Source organism: Apodemus sylvaticus, chromosome 22 (genome assembly GCF_947179515.1).
Source record: "Apodemus sylvaticus chromosome 22, mApoSyl1.1, whole genome shotgun sequence".
In the NCBI taxonomy this organism is placed as follows: Eukaryota; Metazoa; Chordata; class Mammalia; order Rodentia; family Muridae; genus Apodemus; species Apodemus sylvaticus.
Genome location: NC_067493.1, coordinates 27,406,562 through 27,426,245, shown reverse-complemented (window position 1 = coordinate 27,426,245; position 19,684 = coordinate 27,406,562). Strand labels below are relative to the sequence as shown.

Genomic DNA, 19,684 nt, shown 5'->3' with positions numbered 1-19,684 from the left:
CAGCTGCCACTGTTTGTGTCCACAGTGATCTGTGTAGGGCCAGAATTTCCAGGTCTCAGAGTCCCAGCGGGGCTATGGCAGGCTTGTCCTGGTGCAGAGCTCCTGAAGTCTCAGGCTAGAGAGGGTGGCGGTGAGGCTATGGGGAGCAGTGCTCCCAGGGCCACAGGAGAGGCTAGGGGCTTGGTGTGTCCTGGCAGGCCACACGGCTGGCTACTCCCACCACACATGCAGGCAACTCCTGTCGTTTCTGGAGCCTCCCTGAGGGCAACTGCTCACATGCCCGTGGCTAGGGCTCTGAGAGGGGACTTTGGTCAGGGCAGATGCTCTCTGTTAGTCAATAGTCCCAGATACTCCAGCTTGTCACTGACAGAAGACCATGACGAGATCTTCTGAGTGTGAACTGTGTCGCCGCATGCCAGGGTCTCCTCTGCCAAGAGCAACTGAAAATGACATTGGGATCATCTTGAGGCCGGAAGGCCCAGCTGCAGCCGGAGGTGAAGCCTGGCCCTTCTCCTGTTACGAGTGGGAAGATCTGTTTCCACTGAGGACAGGAAAGGCCCTGGCGGGCTGCCAGGGTGGTAGACTCTGATGAGAGGGGATGGGAAGGGTACCAGAAAGGGCACGGGCACCTGTGCTGACCGAGATGACCTGTGGCTCACCAAGCAGGAACTACAGCTTCAAGTGACTTCAGACCACCTGCCCCGCCCCCAGCACGACTCCTCCACCTTTCCTTATTTGGGCGATCAGTGAGAAGGCTCTTTCCTGTCATTCCAACACTTGGGAGACTCAGGCAGGAGGATCACAAATTCAAGGCTAGTCTGGGCTATATAGTAAGATCCTGTATCGAATCAAATCAAATCAAATCATTTCTGTAATATGCTAGACCCTCAATAGCATTAGGTAGGTTATATTCATATAACTCTACAAACAAAGTTATTTATTGAGAAAAAAACTTATGGAGATCAGGCTAGCTTTAAAATTACTCTATAGGCAAGGCTAGCCTTGAGTTCTTGATCCTCCTGCCTCCTACATGCTGAGATTACAGGCATCCACCACCATACCTTGTGTATGTGGCTGGGGATGGGTCCTGGGCTTTATGCATGGTAGGTAAGTGGTCTACCAACTTAGCCACAACCCCTAGCCCCAATCAAACACTAATAATTAACTTAATAATTAACTTAAACACATTCCCTGCCCCTGCTCAACGTTCCCTAGACTCAAATCTACCCAGCAGTGCACAAATGCACAAGGTAAAGTGGAGAAAAGGGGGAACTAGTGAGGACAGATGTGACCCCAGCACCACCCCAAGCCCCCAAAAGACCAAATGCAACGGCTCGGGAAACAGGGCCGCTCTCAGGTTCCTGCCCAGCAGTTCCAAGTGCCCTCGCCGTGGAATGCAGCTGATCTTATCGACTGCCACTCCGGAGCTCTGGAAAGACCTGCCAAGTCCCAAGAATGTGGCCTGGGAAGGGAAGTTCCGGCGTTTCCATGGTGCTTGGCCTCAGCAGGGCACTGTGCTGCTGCGTGAGACAAGAAGACTCGTGACCGCGGTGTACGAGGCATGAAGGAGGCCTGAGAAGAGGCCATGCCTGACCCTTAGGAGCCCCCCCTGTAGCACAAGGGAGGCCAACTCCGTGGGAGTTTTCAAATATCAACCCGGAGCACGAGATCAGACAGCACTTCACACAGGCCTCCCATGTCCAAGATGTCTAGCCTGCTGGATGGGAGGACCGCCCGCAGCCCAGTCCGTGGCTGGGGCCCTCCGCAGTGGTTTCCTCGCCTGGACTCTCCTCCAGCTGTGCCCTCGCTTTGAACATCTGTACTGTGCTTCCCGAGGTGCAAAGCAGTCAACCAGAGGGGCCTCTGAGCTGCGCGAGGAGGGTGCTCAGTTAACCTGCAGCATAGCTGTGAATGAAGCCTCCTCATAGGAACTCTGGTAGGCTCCAGGAGACCTGACACGTGAGAGATGGGTAAGACAGCCCAGACGCTCACCAGGAATCCTGAGGGTCATTTAGTTATGGTTTAGCTTATGTGCCTATGGCGCCCAGAGGTCCACCCTGCCAGTCTCTCCTCAGGTGTTGTCCACCTTGTTTTTATGACAGGGTGGGGCTGAGGGTGGTTGCCGGCCTGAAACATCAAAGTAAGCTAAGCTGTCCAGGGGCCCCAGGCCTGCCACCCCAGTACTACAAGCGCATGCTGCCACACTCAGTCTTTGTGACATGGGTTCTGAGGGGTCAAACATGGGTCCTTGTGCTTGCAATTGGGCCAATAATGCCACAACCCTCCTCCCCACTTTTAACAGTCTTGCTTTGCAACCTCAGTTGGCCCAGACTTTGCTATGTAAGCTACAACAGCCTCGGGTTTATAGCAGTCCTCCTTGCTTCTGCCTCCTGAGTGCTGAGATTATTATAGATGGGCACCACCATGCCCAGTTAGGGGGCTGGCGCTCTCTCTCTCCCCGCGCCCCCCCCCCCCGTGTGTGTGTGTGTGTGTGTGTGTGTGTGCGCGCGCGCGCGCATTTTGTTGTTACTGTTTGGTTTTTAAGACAAGATCTCATGTATCCCAGGATGCCCTTCAGGTGACTATGTACGCAGGGGCAGCCTTGAACTTCTGATCCTCACTGCTCTACCTCCTGAGTGCTGGGACTGCATGTATGCATGCACCACTACCTCTGGCTTGTGTGGTGTTGAGGACGAAACTCCCGGGCTTCCTGAATGTTAGGTGAATACTTTCTACACAGCATCATTCCCACTTTCACGGTGGACAGCTGCTACATAGTGAGTCAGGGCTGCTTTCTCCAGACAGCTCCACTTAGGCGCCTCTAGGACCCGGGAACAACAGATCGTGAAAGTTACAAACTTAGATGGGGGCAGGTGCACCGCCCACCACCATGAAGGCGGCCAAGGCTGGCCACAGAGACTGTTCTTTTGGACCGGGGGCGGAGCCTGCGGGAACTAAGCACCCTTGTCAAGAAGAGGGCGGAGCCACAGGCGCTGTGGGTCGGGAGAGAGGGCGGGGCCTGACAGCGTCGCTCAGCGGGCGGGGCCTTGCGAGCGGCCCCCGGGGGCGGGACGGGGTCACGTGTGTACACAGCCCCCGCGGCGTGCGCGCCGTGAGCTCCGCTGCCTCCTGCAAGCCCAGCTGCCCGCCTGCGGCCGGTGCGCCGGGCCGACGCCCAGCGAGCGGTGAGTGGGGCCGGGGCGGGGAGCCCCTAGTGCTCCGTCCCGGGCGGGAGGGGACCGCGCCAGGCTTCACTGGGTGGGCGCCAGGGGCCGGACGCGCGGTCCTGAACCCGGGACGGGTGATGGGTCTGCTGCCCGCGTAGGCGATCAGGTTCTCCTAGAACGCTAGGGTTACCATCTTCGTCCCTTCTGATGGTAAAGAGCGTGAGGACATTTGGAACCGGTGCGTACAGATAGCGGAACTTGTGCCATCGGCCCTGGACATTCACCGGGCACGGAAGGCAACGCCAGCAACTAGAAACCCCAGGTGAAGAGATATAGCTCCGGTTCGCAGGCTTGCTGACTAGGGCTAACTTAGTACCCGCTGTCCAGAACAGCACCTGCCAATTTAGCGCGCCCCGTCTGTGATTATGTTCTTGGGAGCTGCATTCCTGCTCTGGTCCTGACCAAGCAGCCTGACATCTATGGCCATCCCCATGTATCAGAGGCATCGATAACCTGGGGATAAGCTCGCATTAAAGAACTATAAATTAATCCTCTTGAAGCGGCTCTGGACGTGTCCTGAGGCCACCTCCACGTATAGGGAACCAGGCACTATCTCTGAGAGTGCAAGGAGACACTATTAATAATTATACCAAGGGTACGGTCACATTACCCTTAGCCTGCCATGTAGGTCTTTGAAGAACTACCACAAGGTCCAGATTTCCAGACTAGAACCTCTGGTGTCTCCCAGGGTACAGTGTGTCAGAGTAGACTTAAGTGTCCCTGTGACTCTTGAATGTGCTTTTGAAGAAAGCTGAGACACATCCACCCAAACCTAATGTGGGGGTACACGGGGATTTGGGTCAGGATGTGTAGGCTGAGCGGATCTGCATGGATACATGGTATGTGCCAACTTGAGGGGGATGTCTGTGTGGCTGACAGGCTGGAGGAGAGGCCTGCTGCCCCCTGGACCTTCTCTCTTCACCCCACGATGTCCTAGCATGAATCCCCCCTTTAATGACCCAAACATACTGAGACACACCAAGGCCAAGCCTCTGCGGGAGGAGGAGACCACAGATCTAAGAGCTCACGAGGGGGTTTTCTCTTTTCCTTAAACCTGCCCTAGTTACTTGCTCCTGCCTGCAGCCTCTGAGTTTCCCAGCAGCTCAAGCTGTCCTGACCCAGTAGCAGGACAGTCAACCTACAAGTCTGGCTGGCCAGCACTGGGTCACATGTGTCCCTGAGCTCTCAAAGGCCCCGGTCTGCAGAGAGACGCGGTTTGAGATATTGCTGACAGAACCCCCCTCATCCTAAGACAAAGCAGAGGGGCAGAGTAACATGGAGCAGACAACCTGTGTACCCCAGTGTGGGGGGGGGGAGGGAGGGGGGCCTTCCATATATCCAGACAGGAGGAGTGGCTAGGAGTTTCCCCATTTGGATTAGGAGCAGGGTAAACCCAGCACGGGACTGTTGTGATCGGAGCAAACGTGACAAGATGAGTAAAAATAACCACTAGCGCCATGATAAGATCTGTGGCTTGGAGCACTTCCCTGCAGGTGAAGCCACACCCAGTTTTTTTTTTTTTTAAGCTGAGGTTATCAGGAGCCCAGATGGGGGTATACGCCTACCCAGTGCTGAAATGGAGACTTTATCTCTTCTGAGTTTGCTCCTAGTTCTGAGGACGCCTCTATTTACCTTGTTGTTGCTTATCCCCCCCCCCCACCTCTTCCCTGTGTTGTGCCTGTAGTTGAGACTACAGGCCTCAAACTGTGTTGGTCAGGGAAAGAAGCCCAAGTTAACAAGGAAACTGTAAGCCAAAGAATAAGTTCTATCTTCCTCCAGTGAAAAAGGAAGCCCAGGGTCCCTTCCACAGAGGTGCCCTGCTTGCTCTGAGGCAGAGGTAATTTGGTCTCAGCATCTCTATCCCCCAGCCAGCTTTCCTGCAGCAGCTCCTCTGCAGAGAGAGACGGGCGCTGTTTCTCTGTATCTCAGGCAAGGTGCCTGGTCCGAGCTTGATCCTCCACACACAGAGAGATAGGGTGCTGTGCTCGAGGTACCCGACCGACCGACCGAAGCAGGCTGCCTGGCCGCACTCTGCATTGTGTGCTGTGGAGAGCACGAGGCTGTGAGAATCCAAACCACTCGTGTACGTCATTGGGCTTTCTTATCACAGGCCAGGAAGGCGCAGGGGCGGTTACAGGAATCAGCCTGCGCAATCCATGTGCGCAGAAAGCCTGCCACAACCTCTGCCTTCCTATGGCAGCTCACAGCGTTGTTGCCAACGTTTCTGATCATCACTACAAAGGGAAATAAACATCTAGAAGTCATTTTTGAAGCACCTGGTTTTAAAGCATGCGGCTAAAGTTGAGTCTCCGGGAGCAGGTCCTCTGCTATCAATCCATCAGGCCTACAGCCGCGGATGGCCTACTGTGACTGTTTGCATATCAATCTGGAAGTCAGAGGAGTTAGGGCCTGACCCGGAGTCCTGGGAGGGCAACAAGACGTGTCCAGTCTTTGCTGTCCTTCCATTTACATATCTCCAGCCAGGCACTGGGACAAAGCATGGGAGCCTCCATGGGAGATGGTGTCATCCAGTACCCGGCTGAGGGCCTGTGGGGACACGGGTCAGAGAGGTGTCCCCAAAGGCACACTTGAAAGATCCACCAGATGAACAGGGACCTAGGACCTAAGGAGGCCGGGACCTGTAATGAGAACCAGAGTTTCTTCCCTTCCTCCCTCTCTTTTTACTGGTATTGAGATGGAATGCAGGACCTCACTGAGCATGGTGGGCGAGCGGCTTACTGCTGAGACACCCTCAGCCCCTCACTGGGGGATTCTAGGCAGCCAAGCCCCGCCTCCCAGCCCAATGTTTGCTTTGAGATGGGGGTCTCTCTTCCAAGTGGCCCAGGCTGGTCTTGTATATTACTCTGCAGCCTAGAATGACTTTGACCTTGGACTCTTCCTGCCCCTGTCTCCCTAGTATGTAGGATACCTAGCTTGTGCCATCACACCTGGTAGACGGATGGTGCCAGCCTAAGGTGTGAAGCAACAGGCTACAGAGATGCCCCTAAACAACAGAGGGTGGGGATTCCCGATTAACGGGCAGGAAATGAAATATGGAGTGTTGAGTGAGCCCACTCCAGCCGTGCTGTGCTGGAACAGGAGGTCCTGGGTCTACCAGCATTGTCTGGCCACCCAGTGTCACAGGAGACCACTGTTCTTTATGCAGTGTGGCCATGTTGTTGCTAGAGAAATCCACTAGCACTGAGCTAATTTAGACCCCGAGGATTCTTTTTAAATAAGGCATTCAAAAAAAAAAAAAAAAGTCAGCGTCTCAACTTTGAATGCTTTGACAGCTCAGCCTGAGAATGGACTCTTGTCCTTGTCAATTGAGCAGGGTCACTGCTGTGCATTTGCTGAGCAGGGAGCCTCGTGAGGGGTCCAAGTGGCACAGAGCCTCAAGAATTTTAAGTTACGAGCGGGAAAACAACCTCCCCCCCCCCAGCTACTTCCCTTCCCAGTTCCACATTCCTTGGAAGGCAGTGAATCCGAGGCAGTGGAGCCAGCTGTTTACCCTGTAGATTAACACCAGAGAAACATAGGGCGCTCACTATCTCATCCTCAAGCCCCAAGCCAGAGCAGACGGAGCCTCTGCCACCTGATGGCCAAGCTGGAGAAAGCCAGGCCCCCAGAGTGAATTCTGGAAGGTCTTGACCTTTGCCCTTGTGGCCGCACCCTACCCCTCCCCTCCCCATGAGGGCTCACGTGCAGGGTGTCTCTTGGGTCCATGTGTTCTCATGCCCATCCTCCCTCCGTTTCCTCTTCCCATGTGTCAGTTGACACAGAATCTGAGCAAAAGGTCACAGACCAGCTTCTGCTGCTCCGATGACAGCTAGGGAAAAGACTAGAGATCTGTGCCCAGCGCTTCTGGGCCTTGGCAAGCACTCTTGGTACTCTACCCCCGACACACTTACTTGGGCAGTTTCCTAGTCTACATCTGGGGAAACTGAGGGACAGGGCGGCAGTGATCTGTCCAATCGGAGGGACATAGTCTATAGGCAGAAGGACTGGCAGGAAAGCCTCAGCTCCTGTGCCTGTCTGTCACAGGAAGAGGGGCTGAGCTTCCCCAGAGCTCCGAGCACAGGCTCCCAATACCAGCCCACAGCCTCACTATGCCCATGTCCATTTCAACTTTCCTTCCTGAGTGCAGCATACATCAGGCCACAGGTGTAATCAGTACCTGTAGGTAAGGATGCTATTTAGGGCTTGGCATAGTAGTGGCTTATGCCTGTAATCCCAGCATGTAGGAGGCTGAGGCAGGGGGATCATGAATTCAAGGCATACCTGGTCTTCAGACTAAAACCCTGTTTAAAACAACAACAGCAACAACAACAACAAAACAGCCTTCTATTTCAAACTAGAACAAATGAGCCTGGAGTCCCCTGGGTCCCCTGTGGGACAGTGTCTTCTGTTACCTATTCCCCACCCCATTCTATCTCTCAGGCCCAGTGGCCACTACCAACTTAACCCTTGCCACAGTTAAGGAAAAGAGCACCACACCGGGGGGCCTCTGCTGCTCAAGACCCCAGGTCCTCCGGTCTGCAGCATGTGAACCTGCTGTTCACCACAGGTGCTACAAGGTGGGCTACAGAGGGGCCGGCCTCACAGGGTATTGTTCCCCTCAGATCTGCCTGAACCCCGCTCTGAGTGGCGACCTGTTGATTGGCAGCATAGTGCCACAGAATGCTCTGGGCAGGGGCATTGAGACTGTCTAAGTGTGAGCCAGATGTAATGGACACACTTGGAATCCCAGTGCTTAGGCAGCTGTAGCAGGACAATCACAATCCGAGGCCAGCCTGGGCTACCTAGTGAGACCCTAGTCTCAACAGAATCCAAGACCCCAAAGTTATATCCTCAGCTGCAAAAGCGATGGGGATGGGAAACTCCTGACCTGGACAGGTACTTCTTAGGAACGTGGAGCCATCTGAGTATGGTTAAGTTCTGGCCAAGGACTCCGCCTTACAGGCCTCTGTAGTCTGGGATCAGGATGAGGTTTCCTTCTTCAGTCCTCCTGGAGGGCTCAGAGTGACGGAGAAGGGGGATGTGGATGGACTGAGGCTTCCCTTACGCTGAGGGGCTAACAGTGCATCCTGGCCCTCCACCCTGGAGGGCACTGAGCACGAAGGACCCACAGCCAAGTCTCAGAATGCCAAGGGTGGTGCCAGAGGGAGAGAGAACCACCACCTCTGTGCCCACCAGCCTGCTCAGCTCCAGGTACTAATTAGGCCTCACCCTCCAGGATGGAGGCGGTGCTCATTACCTGGCCTTTCTGTCAGGCTTGGAAGGGTGATGCACGGGTTGGCTGAGGTCATCCCAGAGTCAGCAAGGCGGCTTGGGCAGGAGACAGGAATGCAGAGCCCCAAGTTCTTCCCTGGTGGCTATTGTGAGCTGCCACCGTGGCTGGGGTAAGGGACTGTCTCTGCACCGACTGTCACTCCCTCCAGTCTTCTATCAAGACCTCGCTCAGGCCCCACAGCAGGTCTCAGTGCCACTGGATTTGTCACACACAAAGGGAGCCTCCTTGTCTTCATCTTGGTCCTCCGCGACACCTGTGCCCTGCCCCTTCCTTTGCTGCTTTGTGGGATGGAGGAGAGACTGGGAAGCCATCAGCTGAGGGGTTCAGCTGACTGAGGACTATCTGTGCTCTCACACACAGCTAGAGGTCTCCCCCTGCTCCTGTGAAATTGGCCTCCTCACCCTTTCGTTGGTTTTCTGCTGACTTCACATGCTGGAACTTTACGAGCCTTCACCTGAGGTTGTTCTACTGTTGCTAGTCTTTGTGTGTGTGTGTGTGTGTGTGTGTGTGTGTGTGTGTGTGTGTGTGTGTGTTAGCTATCATCATTCATGTCCCCTTCACTGTTCTCTGTTTATTTTTGAAGACAGTGTCATTGAAGCTGGAGCTCAGTGATTCCTCTGTAGGCTGGCCAGCAAGCTCTGGGATCTGCTCCCCAGTGCTATAGTTACAGACACACAAACCAGCATTTCAGACAAATGCTGGATCAGGTCCCCCTGTTTACACAGCAAGTGCTTTACCAACTGATCTACCCCACCCCCTTACCCTTTTATGATTGTAATTAACAAAAGTAAGCTTGAAAGAGAGCAAGTGAATCATTGTTGTTAATGAATTCATTAACAAACTAACTGCAGTCTTCTTGGGTAGCCTAAGGCCTGTGTGGTTCTAGCTCCTTTGTCCTCTTCGCCGAGGTTCCCGGTGCTTGGGTGAGGGGGGGCCCAGAATGAGGGGCGTGCTGACCTATTACTTAAGGGCTCTGTCCTGGCAAAGTTGGGAGTGAGTGTGGGGCTGGTGTTGGCCAGATCCTGAGTGGGTAGCACCTCTTATGACGATGTGGGCAGGGAAGGAGAGTGTGTGGGCTGCCACAGTATGCTCTAGGGAAGACACATCTGGGGTCAGCAGAGCCAGCTGGGTGGGGGAGGCTGGGCCTTCAGAGACAGAGAGGTCACTGACGGTCTGGGGGCCACTCAGAGCTGGCAGAAGGACTTAGCAAGGCTGGGCTAGGATTGGGAGGAAGAGCCTGGAGCTGCCAAGACCTGCAGCCAGCAGGAAGAGTGACAGGGTCAGGGGCTGGCCTGGCTTCAGAGGTGTGACTTGGTGCTGTGTCTGAGGGCTGTGCGAACCAAAGGAGACCTGGGTAGGCAAGAATTGTGTGATTATGGGGGAGGGTTTGGGAGACAGGAACAGCCAGAAGGAGCAATGGAAGAAAGTCATGATAAGGGCAGGGTCCGGTGGGGTCAGGAGGAACGTGTGTGTGTGTGTGTGTGTGTGTGTGTGTGTGTGTGCGTGTGTGTTGGACGGCTGACAGGTGCGGGGCAGGGGGTGGGAGGGCAGACAGATGGGGTGTTCCTAACCACACAGAGCCCTGCAGCTTGGGCTGGGCAGTGGGCAGGACTCTGTGACCAGGGGGAGTGCTTTCTCCCTGGTCTGCTGAAGAGGGGCCAGCAGCAGTTGGCAGAGCCCCAGAAGTTGGGTCATGAATGAACACTGCAGTTTCTCAGGCAGAATTTGACATGTGCTGGGGGCGATCTCCGTGCTGTGCCTCCACCTCCCTGGAACATCCCCTGTCACTGGACAAACTCAGGCCTCACCGGGCGGGCACAGAGTAGGCCTCTGTGGAGACCACCAGCCTCCCGCTGGTTTGTGATCCAGTTTCTCAGGAAGGAAATTACCAGATGGCCTGGCTAACTGGAAAGACAGCCTAGCCCAGGTCAGAGGGTGGAAACCAAATCACTGTTCACTAGCTACAGGAAGTCCATCTTCTCCAGCAGCAAGGGGAACAGGAAGGAAGATGCAGGGAGACAGGAACCCTGGGAAGCCACACCCATGCGCTATGGGGCCAGCCTCCCCAATTCCCTTCTGTGGATACAGAGGGTAGCTGGATGGGACCACTGGACACGCTGGTATACTACTGATAGGTGCCCACAGCCTCAGAAGGGGGAACCCCACGGGAGGGTGTCCCAAGTGGAGCTGACTGGACTTGAGGGCCTCAAGGCCAGAGCTCTACCGCCAAGCAGGGAGACTGGCTATGGTTCTGGGCCTGCCTGCTGTTCCCAGCTCATCTTTAGGCCATCCCCAGCTGTTCCTCCCCAAGTCGCAGCCCACACCTTCAGGGGAGGGGACACTCTCAGGGTGGCCACAGGGACATTCCCAAGGCAGAGAAGCAGGGACAGGCTCTAGTGACACGCTGTCACACCTACGCCTCTGACGTGGATGGTGCGGCTGACACAGACACTCTGTTCTTGGGACTTCCCAGCTGTGCCAGCTGGGAGGAGGCATCCTAGGAGTAACACCGTAGCAAACCTCGAAGAATATCACTTTTAGAAGATAAGTGAAAGCAAGTATTATTCTGGCTTTTTTTTTCTCATCTGAAATAAAAGTTCTGATGAGTAAGAAAATTTCTAACAGCAGTTACCCGCTAGCTGCTAGACAAAGCTTATCAGCTGTTCAGCCCCCACAAGCTGGCAAGAAACACGCCCCTCTGAGGTGCATCCAGGCTGGATAAACAGCACAGTGCTGCTCTCAGACGGAGGCCACGGCAGGCAGCACATGAATATGGAGGGATTTCTACCCAGACAGACACTACACTGTTCCACATGACGCCTTCCCTGAAGCCCAGCTGCTTGCCCAGCGCGGGCTCTGAGCCCTACCTCCTGCCCCACTTCTCAATGCAGGCCATTAGCAGTCTGGGCAGCTGCTGTGCCCACCAGGCTGCATGGGGGCCACAGTGGACAAGCAGTCCGGCCAGGCCACAGCGCTGTTGCCAAGTAGTAGCTCCCGCCTGCTCTTGTGGGTCACATGCACACACATCTGGAAATGCACATGTGGGAGGCTACGGACCCCCTGCCCTAGCTCTGATGTTTTCAATTCTAAGCTTGCCCTGTGCCACCACTGTGCCTTCAAAGAGCCTTGTGTGTCCCTGGGCCTACAGTGAAAGCAGCCAACATCTCTATGGCGGAGTCTCAGAGAGGTCCAACTATTTTGTCCTTAGTTCTACAGACAAACGTCTGTTCAGTTCTCTTCTTCAAGGGAAAAGGGAACTCGGGACTGAACTAAACTGCTCCGGGTCCCAGGACCTGAGCTGCCTGTACCCAACCTGCAGGCCCTCCCTGCCCAGGGGCTAGATGCTCTTGGGGCAGATACGGAACACCCCTCCGACCCCGCCTCCCCAGCAGTGCAGAGGATGTGAGCACACTTGATCTGGAGGGCACACTGTCCAAGTGCCGCCTCTCCTCCCGAAACCAGCTGTAAACACAGATAGGGAGGGGCCTCGGTGCCTGCCAAGGGAGGCAGCTACTCTGTGAGTAATTGACTCAAGGAAAACAAGGGCGGGCGGCAGGAGTCCTGTGTGGTGCTCACGAGCATCCCTGGCTGGGGTTCCCGAGACACGGGCCCTGGCCGGCATGCTGCCTGCGGCTGGCCTCTGGAGCCCACAGCACAGAGGAAGGAGGGACTTGAAATAAAGGTAGGAGCCTGGTGGCTGTCACTCACTGCTGCTGGCTTAGTGGGGCAGAGGATGAGAAGGCTAGAACTGATGACCTGCCACCAATGTGAGTTACCTAGACACGAGCAAGAGGGGCAGGGCAGTACACCTTCAATGAAAGGTCTGGAGGGGCCCTGTCATTAGTGCTGGGGAACTCGTTCTCATTAGAAGACTTTGTGGGCTCTCATAGCCTCTGTCTCCACACCGAGGAAGAAGGGTTAAAAGTGGAGCAGATGGTAGACTCTCCAGACACCCTGAGTCCACAGTGGTAACCAGGGCTAGGTCAGCAGCAATGTGGTGGCGGGGCTGGTGACCAGGAAAGGACAGAACACTCACTGACGGTGTCCACAGAATACCCACTCTTCCCTGAGGACTGTGGCACTGGGGTTTGATGGATGAGGCTCTAATAATTTGTGCTCCTGCTCAGCCACCAGTAGCCACCAAACCCAGGAGTCATATATCCAGTGTCTTGGGCCTTCTGTGCTAAGTGCTAGGGGAGGCACCATAGAACAGAAGGGGACAGAAGAGTAGTCCCAGAAGAGGAGACCAGAAATGACCGACACCACAAAGAGACACACTTCCGGAGTGGGCCAGGAGTTGGTGTACACTGACCCTCCAGGGGCCCGTTTCTAGCCCCCCATGAAGCAGGCGGGGTGCACCAAGTGAAACTCATGTTGGGGAGGATGGAGCAAGCATTTGTCTTCTAAGGAAGCCAGGGCCACTTAGCACTAGGCACGGCCCCACCCCCTGCCTTGCTTTTTTAATCCATTTACTATCCTAGCTGCTGGGAGCACAGGTGAGGACTGCAGGGTCTTCAGTGGCCTCCCATGTGCTGCATCTGAATGAGTTCAGGCTTCACCTGCTGAGCGGACCCTGGTGTGCCTGTGTGCCAGGGAAGAAGACAGGCTGCTGTCCAGAGACACCATGCAACTGGCACCAGACCGACGGCTGTGGAGCCTGTGGAGTGCGGCTCCTCCCCTTCCACCCAGACCTCGCTGCCGGCCTGTGCATCTGTGCTGGCAGAAGGACCCTCCGCTCACTGCTGTGACCCATAGCACAGTCGGTACACTCCTGCAGTTGGCTTTGTCGAGCAGGAGGGGGACAGCCTGTAGTCCCAGCGAGGGCCCAAGGCAGGCAGGACCAGTGCCAACAGCAGCAGCACGACTTCCTTGCTTTGTCCCTGGACTCTGGGAAACAGGAGCGTCCGCTTCCAGTGTGTCTGCTCGGGGTGCTGTTTCTTTTTTGATTTTTGTGGGCCAGAGGTCTGGTTGGGCCAAAGTATATATAGTTTGAATGTAAAGTTCCCCAGTAAAGAACTGGGTGTCCCTGAAGAACAGGTGAAGAGGAATTCTCTATAGACCCACTTGCCAAACTCGCATTCACTTACATCAAGACTGACCAGACAGACTGCAGCACGGGCTCTGTGCTGCCCCGTGGGTCAGTGACCCCAGGAGAGGAAGGAACACCTGGGCTCACCCAGGCCTCCCAGCACTGCTGGATCTGGGTGCCCAGGAACCTAACAAGCTTTGAGAGTTAACTACAAAGGGCCAGCTCACCTGGGGAGAAATTCTGTGGGCACAATGCAGGGTCCGTGTTCAGGCCCCAGCCCCCAGCCCCCAGCAGCCTAGGAGGTGCCTGTGCCTCCAGGAGCAGGACACCCATACTTCACATTTGCTTACACGTGTGCTTGATCTGGCATACCTGCTTCTGTGTGTCACACACACACACACACCTTCATGTTCCCCTTGGCACCAGGCAGGTGTGTCCCCATGTCCTACCAGATGACCGGCTGTACTTATGTCTTCTATACACGAAAGAAGCCTGGTGCTGACGAGTGGTTTGAGGTTCTGTGGGTTCTGTCCCCAAAGAGTCCCCTAGCCCATGCCAAAAGGCAGCAGTAGCTCTGCTCATGGTGAGGAACCACAGACACTGCTGGTGCAGTCGTGACACAGGAAGGCACACGTGACATGTCTTAACGGTTTCTGCAAAAGCCTCTCTGGTGGGTCACCTGGGATTTTGGTTGCCTTCATAAATAGCCCAGGAGTCTCGCCAAGACTGTGAGTGGCCACAGCAGCCTGGCCTGGGGCCTCCTAGCTGGAGACACACATGTGCACAGGACAGCGCTGACTCACTATGTCCCTCCTCTCTCCACAGAGCTGCGAAGCTGGCGTGAGCTGCCATGTGGAGCTGTGGCCCACTCAACAGCACAGCGTGGGGTGAGGAGCCTCTGTGCCGGAACCTGCGTCTGGGGCTGTGGGTCCTGTCACTGCTCTACCTGGGGGCAGGTGTCCCTGTGGGCTTAGGCTACAATGCCCTTCTGGTGCTGGCCAACTTGGCCAGCAAGAACACCATGACCATGCCCGACGTGTACTTCGTGAACATGGCTGTGGCGGGGCTGGTGCTCACGGCACTGGCACCTGCGTACCTGCTGGGCCCTGCCCACTCCAGGTGGGCCCTGTGGAGCCTCAGCAGCGAGGCCCATGTGACACTGCTCATCCTGTTCAACGTGGCTTCCCTGGTGACCATGTACTCCACTGCACTGCTGAGCCTTGACTACTACATCGAGCGCGCCCTGCCACGCACCTACATGGCCAGTGTGTACAACACCCGGCACGTGTGCGGCTTCATCTGGGGAGGGGCAGTGCTCACCAGCTTCTCTTCCCTGCTCTTCTACATCTGCAGTCACGTGTCTTCTAGAATCGCCGAGTGTGCCCGGATGCAGAACACAGAGGCAGCCGACGCCATTCTGGTGCTCATTGGCTATGTGGTGCCAGGTCTGGCTGTGTTGTATGCCCTGGCACTCATCTCGAGGATAGGGAAGGAAGACACACCCCTGGACCAGGACACCAGCAGGCTGGACCCCTCGGTGCACAAGCTGCTGGTGGCCACCGTGTGCACACAGTTTGGCCTCTGGACACCTTATTACCTGAGCCTGGGGCACACGGTGCTGGCGTCACGGGGGAGGACCGTGGAGGGGCATTATCTGGGCATCCTGCAGGTTGCTAAGGACCTGGCCAAGTTCTTGGCCTTCTCAAGCAGTTCTGTGACGCCACTGCTCTACCGTTACATCAACAAGGCCTTCCCCAGCAAACTCCGGCGGCTGGTGAAGAAGGTGCACTGTGGGCGCCGCCGCTGCTCCCTCGACCCCGCGGGGATACAGCAGGTGATGGCCCAGGCGTAGTTAACCCTGCCTGGGCTGATGTCTAGGAGAGGGTCTGACCATGAGGAACACTAAACTCAACTGGACTCAGCACTTTGTTCCCCGAGCACATGGCGCTTCCGACTCACGTCGAAGCCAGAGCACAGTGGGGCATTTCTCTTGACGTTTCCTGTGTTTTCTCCTAAAAGGCCAATCTTGGTCTTCAGCTGCACTGTGGAAAGCAGAGGTGCCTTGTGTGGACAGGCTGCTTCTACCTAACCTTCCTGCCCACCTTCCCCTTAAGGTGTGTGCCTTTCTCCCAGCGACACCTTCAAGGTCCACCTGCTCCAAAGCAGGCTGACCTTTGGCCTCCCTGGGATTCGGGTTTTCTAAATGAAGCGATGAAATCTAAAGCCAGTATTTATACTTCATATTGACCTGATACTTGATTCGCCTATCATTATTATTACGATTATTAAATAGAAGTGTTAGAAAGACACCTAGTATTAAGAAGAAGGCACTTCAGGACATGTGGCTGTCACTGATACCAGTGTTACAGCTTGAGGACAGGACGGTGTGCCTGTGAAACCTGCGGCAGTCACACAGCCGTCACTGACAATGACAGCTGTGGAGCACGGCCCCCTCCCCAGCCACACATATCTGGCACCTCTCCTCTACTGAGAGAGGATCTTAGTGTAGGTCTGTCTTTCCAGTGCTTCAGCATATGCATATACATAAATGGAAGGAAAAACAACGTGTTCTCGTAGTACCAAAGGTCTTCCAGGGATCTGGATGTGGGAAAGGGTTAGCAGGCATGGGAGGGAATGGCAGAATGAGGGCAGCTGCTCCATGATGACCAGGGACTGGCACCGGGAAAAGGGTCCTGCTTGGCCAGTTTCACACAGCTGTGGGGTGGTACATGATGAGGCTCACCTCCCACAGGCATCTGGGTCCAGGCCTCACCCGCGTGCCTCTGGGGCCTTTCGCCATCCTTGTGTTTGGTAATTATCTAACGTGGGCAAGAAAGAATTCCCACCACCCACATTCTCTAGGTTACATGGCAAGCCCACAAGTCCCTGCCCCACCCCAGGTCAAAAGATCTCCATGCGACCTTCTAACCTGCCTGTCTCTACGGAAGGCGGGTGTGTGATCCATTGTCAGTGGCTATGTCATGTCCTACATGGCCTCATGGCTGGTCCTGGCTGCCTGGGAACTGCTGCTCTGAGTCAGAAACTCGAGTTTTATCTATTCTGTGCAAACTACATCTCCTTGGATGGTGACTGCTCCAGTTACTCTGCCCTAAGGAGAATTAGGGAGAAACATGAGGCCCTCGGCCTAAGCATGGGCCTGTGACCTCCCGGGCATGCTCTGTGGGTCTCAGTTCACGAATAGACCAAAGGGCTGGCTTAGACAGCGTCTTCAGGGTTGCTGCTGGCTGTGCAGTTTTGTTTTGAGGACTGTAAGGCAAGCCTGACTTTCCTCACCACACCCCAGGTGCACTGAGCAAAGGCCCGCGGGCCGACTGTAATTCTCCTATGGAGGACAGCAAGCCCAGTGACCAGGGTCACAACAAGCAAAAGGCAATCTGAGCCTTGTGGGTCATAGAGGAAGCAGGCTTTGGGTGGGCAGGGCTGTTTGTGACGTTGGGTCCCCGTTTAACAGTCTTTGCTCTGAGCACCGTTTACACCCTTTGCTCCAGACAGAGGTCCAGAGGAGGGGCAGACCCCAGGTCTAAGGTCTAAGAGGGGTTCTGTGCCCTAGAACCCTCCACCCTAGTCACCCCCAAGCATGGTTTCTAATCAATTAGCCCAAATTATGTTCCTTTGTTGCACTTTCTCAGTGGCCTTAGGTACAAACTGGCCAGGTTCTAGGGGACCCTTTAGGGACTGGAAGCCAGGATCAGTACTGTGGGACTGGCATTACTGCGGGGATAACCCAGGGGAGACCCAGAGGCCTACCTGGGTTTTCCTGGTGGATCTGCACATGGCCAGAGAGGTGGCCATCTACAGATCTACAGTGCTGACCCCCCCTCCACTGTAGAGACCCCTGGAGCCATGCACCCTCCCGCCCAGGGCCCCATCCCCACCGCCCGCCTCCTTCTTGCCCCGGCTTCCCATCACAACCGCCCACGCTCAGCAGTCACAGGTGCTCAGACATTTGCTGTTCCTGATGCTGTGCTAAGTGTGCCCCAGTGTTTGCTTCCCAATTTTGCCTTGCACCTTGCACCTCCCAAAGTAGGAAAGAACCTAAACCACACAAAGAAGAGGTTACTGCAATGGTGTGTGTATGTGTGTGTGTGTGCATCTATGTACGTGTGTACGTACATGTCTATGTGCATATATGTCTATGAGCACGTGTGTGTGTGTGTGTGTGTGTGTGTGTGTCGCTCAGTGATGCTTTCTTGTATGAGTTTAAGACTCTAGGCAAGACACACATCTCCCCAAGGCTTGTTCACCTGGCTGTCGACACTTCTTGATAGCTTTCATTTACAATGGATGCTCTTACTTTCGCTAACTCGTAAGAAAGCTTGCTGGGTGTCATTGTTCAGGATTCCAGAAAGTGACCTTTTATCTTGGGTTTCCTTTGCAATGCCACATGACAGGACATAGGAAACCAGGCCCATCGCTCACTGGGGCAGATATACCCAGGAACCAACAGACACTGGTCCTGTCAGAGAAAGCATTCGGCAGAGGTCAGACCAGAGAGGACTTAGGACATTAATCTGCATGTCTGGTTCTTGGGTTTAAGCTTGTGGGAAGATGTGGGTGTTCTCAGTCCTTTCGTACGGGATCCACCCCAGTGGCCGGATCCATTTGCCGAAATTCTGTGAATGTGAAAAAGAAACTACTGATGAGATCCATACTTCTGAAGACTATTAAATTATTTAACACTCATCACCCTGGTTCCCTTTATGTTTTTTTAAAAATGGTGTGGGGGAGGGGCAGAGTTTGAACACTAGGGCTTCGTACCAGCACCTACTACTAAGCAAGAGTCAGGTTCATTGTCTGATTTCCTAAACTGTGTGCTTCTACGTTACATGATTTGTATCAGGAACCAGCAAGCAAGGTCTCTTAAACGGGTTGTTTCTTGGCTGTATATGTAGCTCCATGGTACAGTGCTTCCCGCCCACACGAAGCCCCAGGATCGGTCTAGCACCTGCATGGCCCTGGTGTGGTGATGCCTGTTGATAAGCCCCTCATCTGGGTGGTGAGAGAACGGCAGGAACACCCTTGCTGATAGAGTTTGAAGCTGAGCCCAGATGAATAGATCTTGTCTCAAGTCAAGGTCTTCAGGGCTGCGAAGGTGGCTAAGGGATTAAAACACTGGCTATAAACCAAGTATGGTGGAGCACACCTATAATGCCAGCGCCTGAGAGGCAGAGGCAGGTGGATCTCTGTGAGTCTGAGGCCAGCCTGGCCAACAGAGTGCCAGGACAGCCAAGCCTACACCGAAATCTTGTCCCCCCAAAAAACAACACAGGCTGTTCTTCCTGAGGACATGGGTCCAATCCCTTGTACCCACAAGGCGGCTCACAGCCACCTACATCTCCAGTTCCAGGGGACCTAACACCCTCTTCTGTCCTCCACACATAGACAATAACACATTTTTTCTTTAAAAAATTGTTTCCACTCATAAATCTCAGCATTTTTGTTTTGTTTACTCTGCAGTCTGTCTACAGAATTACACGAAGCTGATAAACCTCAAGACTTGTTCCATGCCACATGCCCTGTGCCTGCAGGCCTTATGGGTAACAAAGGGAACTTGGAGTTGTCACTCAGCTAGCCAAAGATTAGCAAGGGAAAGGCTCCACCCGTGTACTATCCTACTTTTCCCCAAAATGTCACTTATCTTTAGGGACAGGCTGAGAGCCTTTCACAACCTAGCAGCTCCCCCTGGGCTCCTGGCACATGTGGGAGGGTCTGTCGGAGCAGCAGCTGACCCCACTCAGCACAGTGCTGGACCATAGTAAACCAGTAAGAACCTGGGTGTGGTGCTCCTGAAACAGAGCCCAGTAATCCGTAAGGAGCTCACAGCCTGGAGTGCACCGTGAGCTTGCGTGGCTTTGCTGAACGCGTGTTTGAATGAACGTGCCATCAGGGCCGTGCTTTTCCTGGTATTCTTATGGTGCGGCCGGCTTCCGCAAAACCAGGAGCTGAGGTCAGGGGACTCTAAGCCCAGCGCTTCCAACTTATGCTGAGGCAGGGCACTGCCACGCTGGAAGAGCTCCACGGTCCTCTCTGTGTTTGGCACATCAGGGGAGTACAGGGACCGGACTCCTACCACAGCCGAGTTTCCTGGCCTTCCTACACTGTTAGATGATGTAC

General features: G+C 54.8%; 2 protein-coding genes across 5 annotated transcripts in view; one reads left to right on the top strand and one right to left on the bottom strand.

Moving 5' to 3' along the window:
- C22H7orf50 (chromosome 22 C7orf50 homolog) overlaps positions 1-19,684 on the bottom strand; it is a 100,103-nt gene that overhangs the window by 20,531 nt on the left and 59,888 nt on the right. The gene's annotated exons all lie outside the window — the stretch shown is intronic.
- Gpr146 (G protein-coupled receptor 146) lies at positions 1,549-18,253 on the top strand. 4 transcript variants are annotated; one of them, XM_052169087.1, is made up of 2 exons: positions 1,549-1,970; positions 14,375-18,253. In XM_052169087.1, exon 2 carries the CDS (start codon positions 14,400-14,402, stop codon positions 15,399-15,401), a length of 1,002 nt encoding a protein of 333 aa, XP_052025047.1. In that variant the 5' UTR covers positions 1,549-1,970; positions 14,375-14,399; the 3' UTR covers positions 15,402-18,253. The 4 variants fall into 4 exon arrangements, with proteins under 4 accessions (XP_052025047.1, XP_052025045.1, XP_052025046.1 ...); XM_052169085.1 differs by lacking the exon at positions 1,549-1,970 and adding an exon at positions 3,067-3,185; XM_052169086.1 differs by lacking the exon at positions 1,549-1,970 and adding an exon at positions 11,975-12,202.

Coding starts and splice junctions, on each gene's coding strand:
- Gpr146 (XM_052169087.1), top strand. CDS start 14,400: ATGTGGAGCTGTGGCCCACTCAACAGCACAGCGTGGGGTGAGGAGCCT.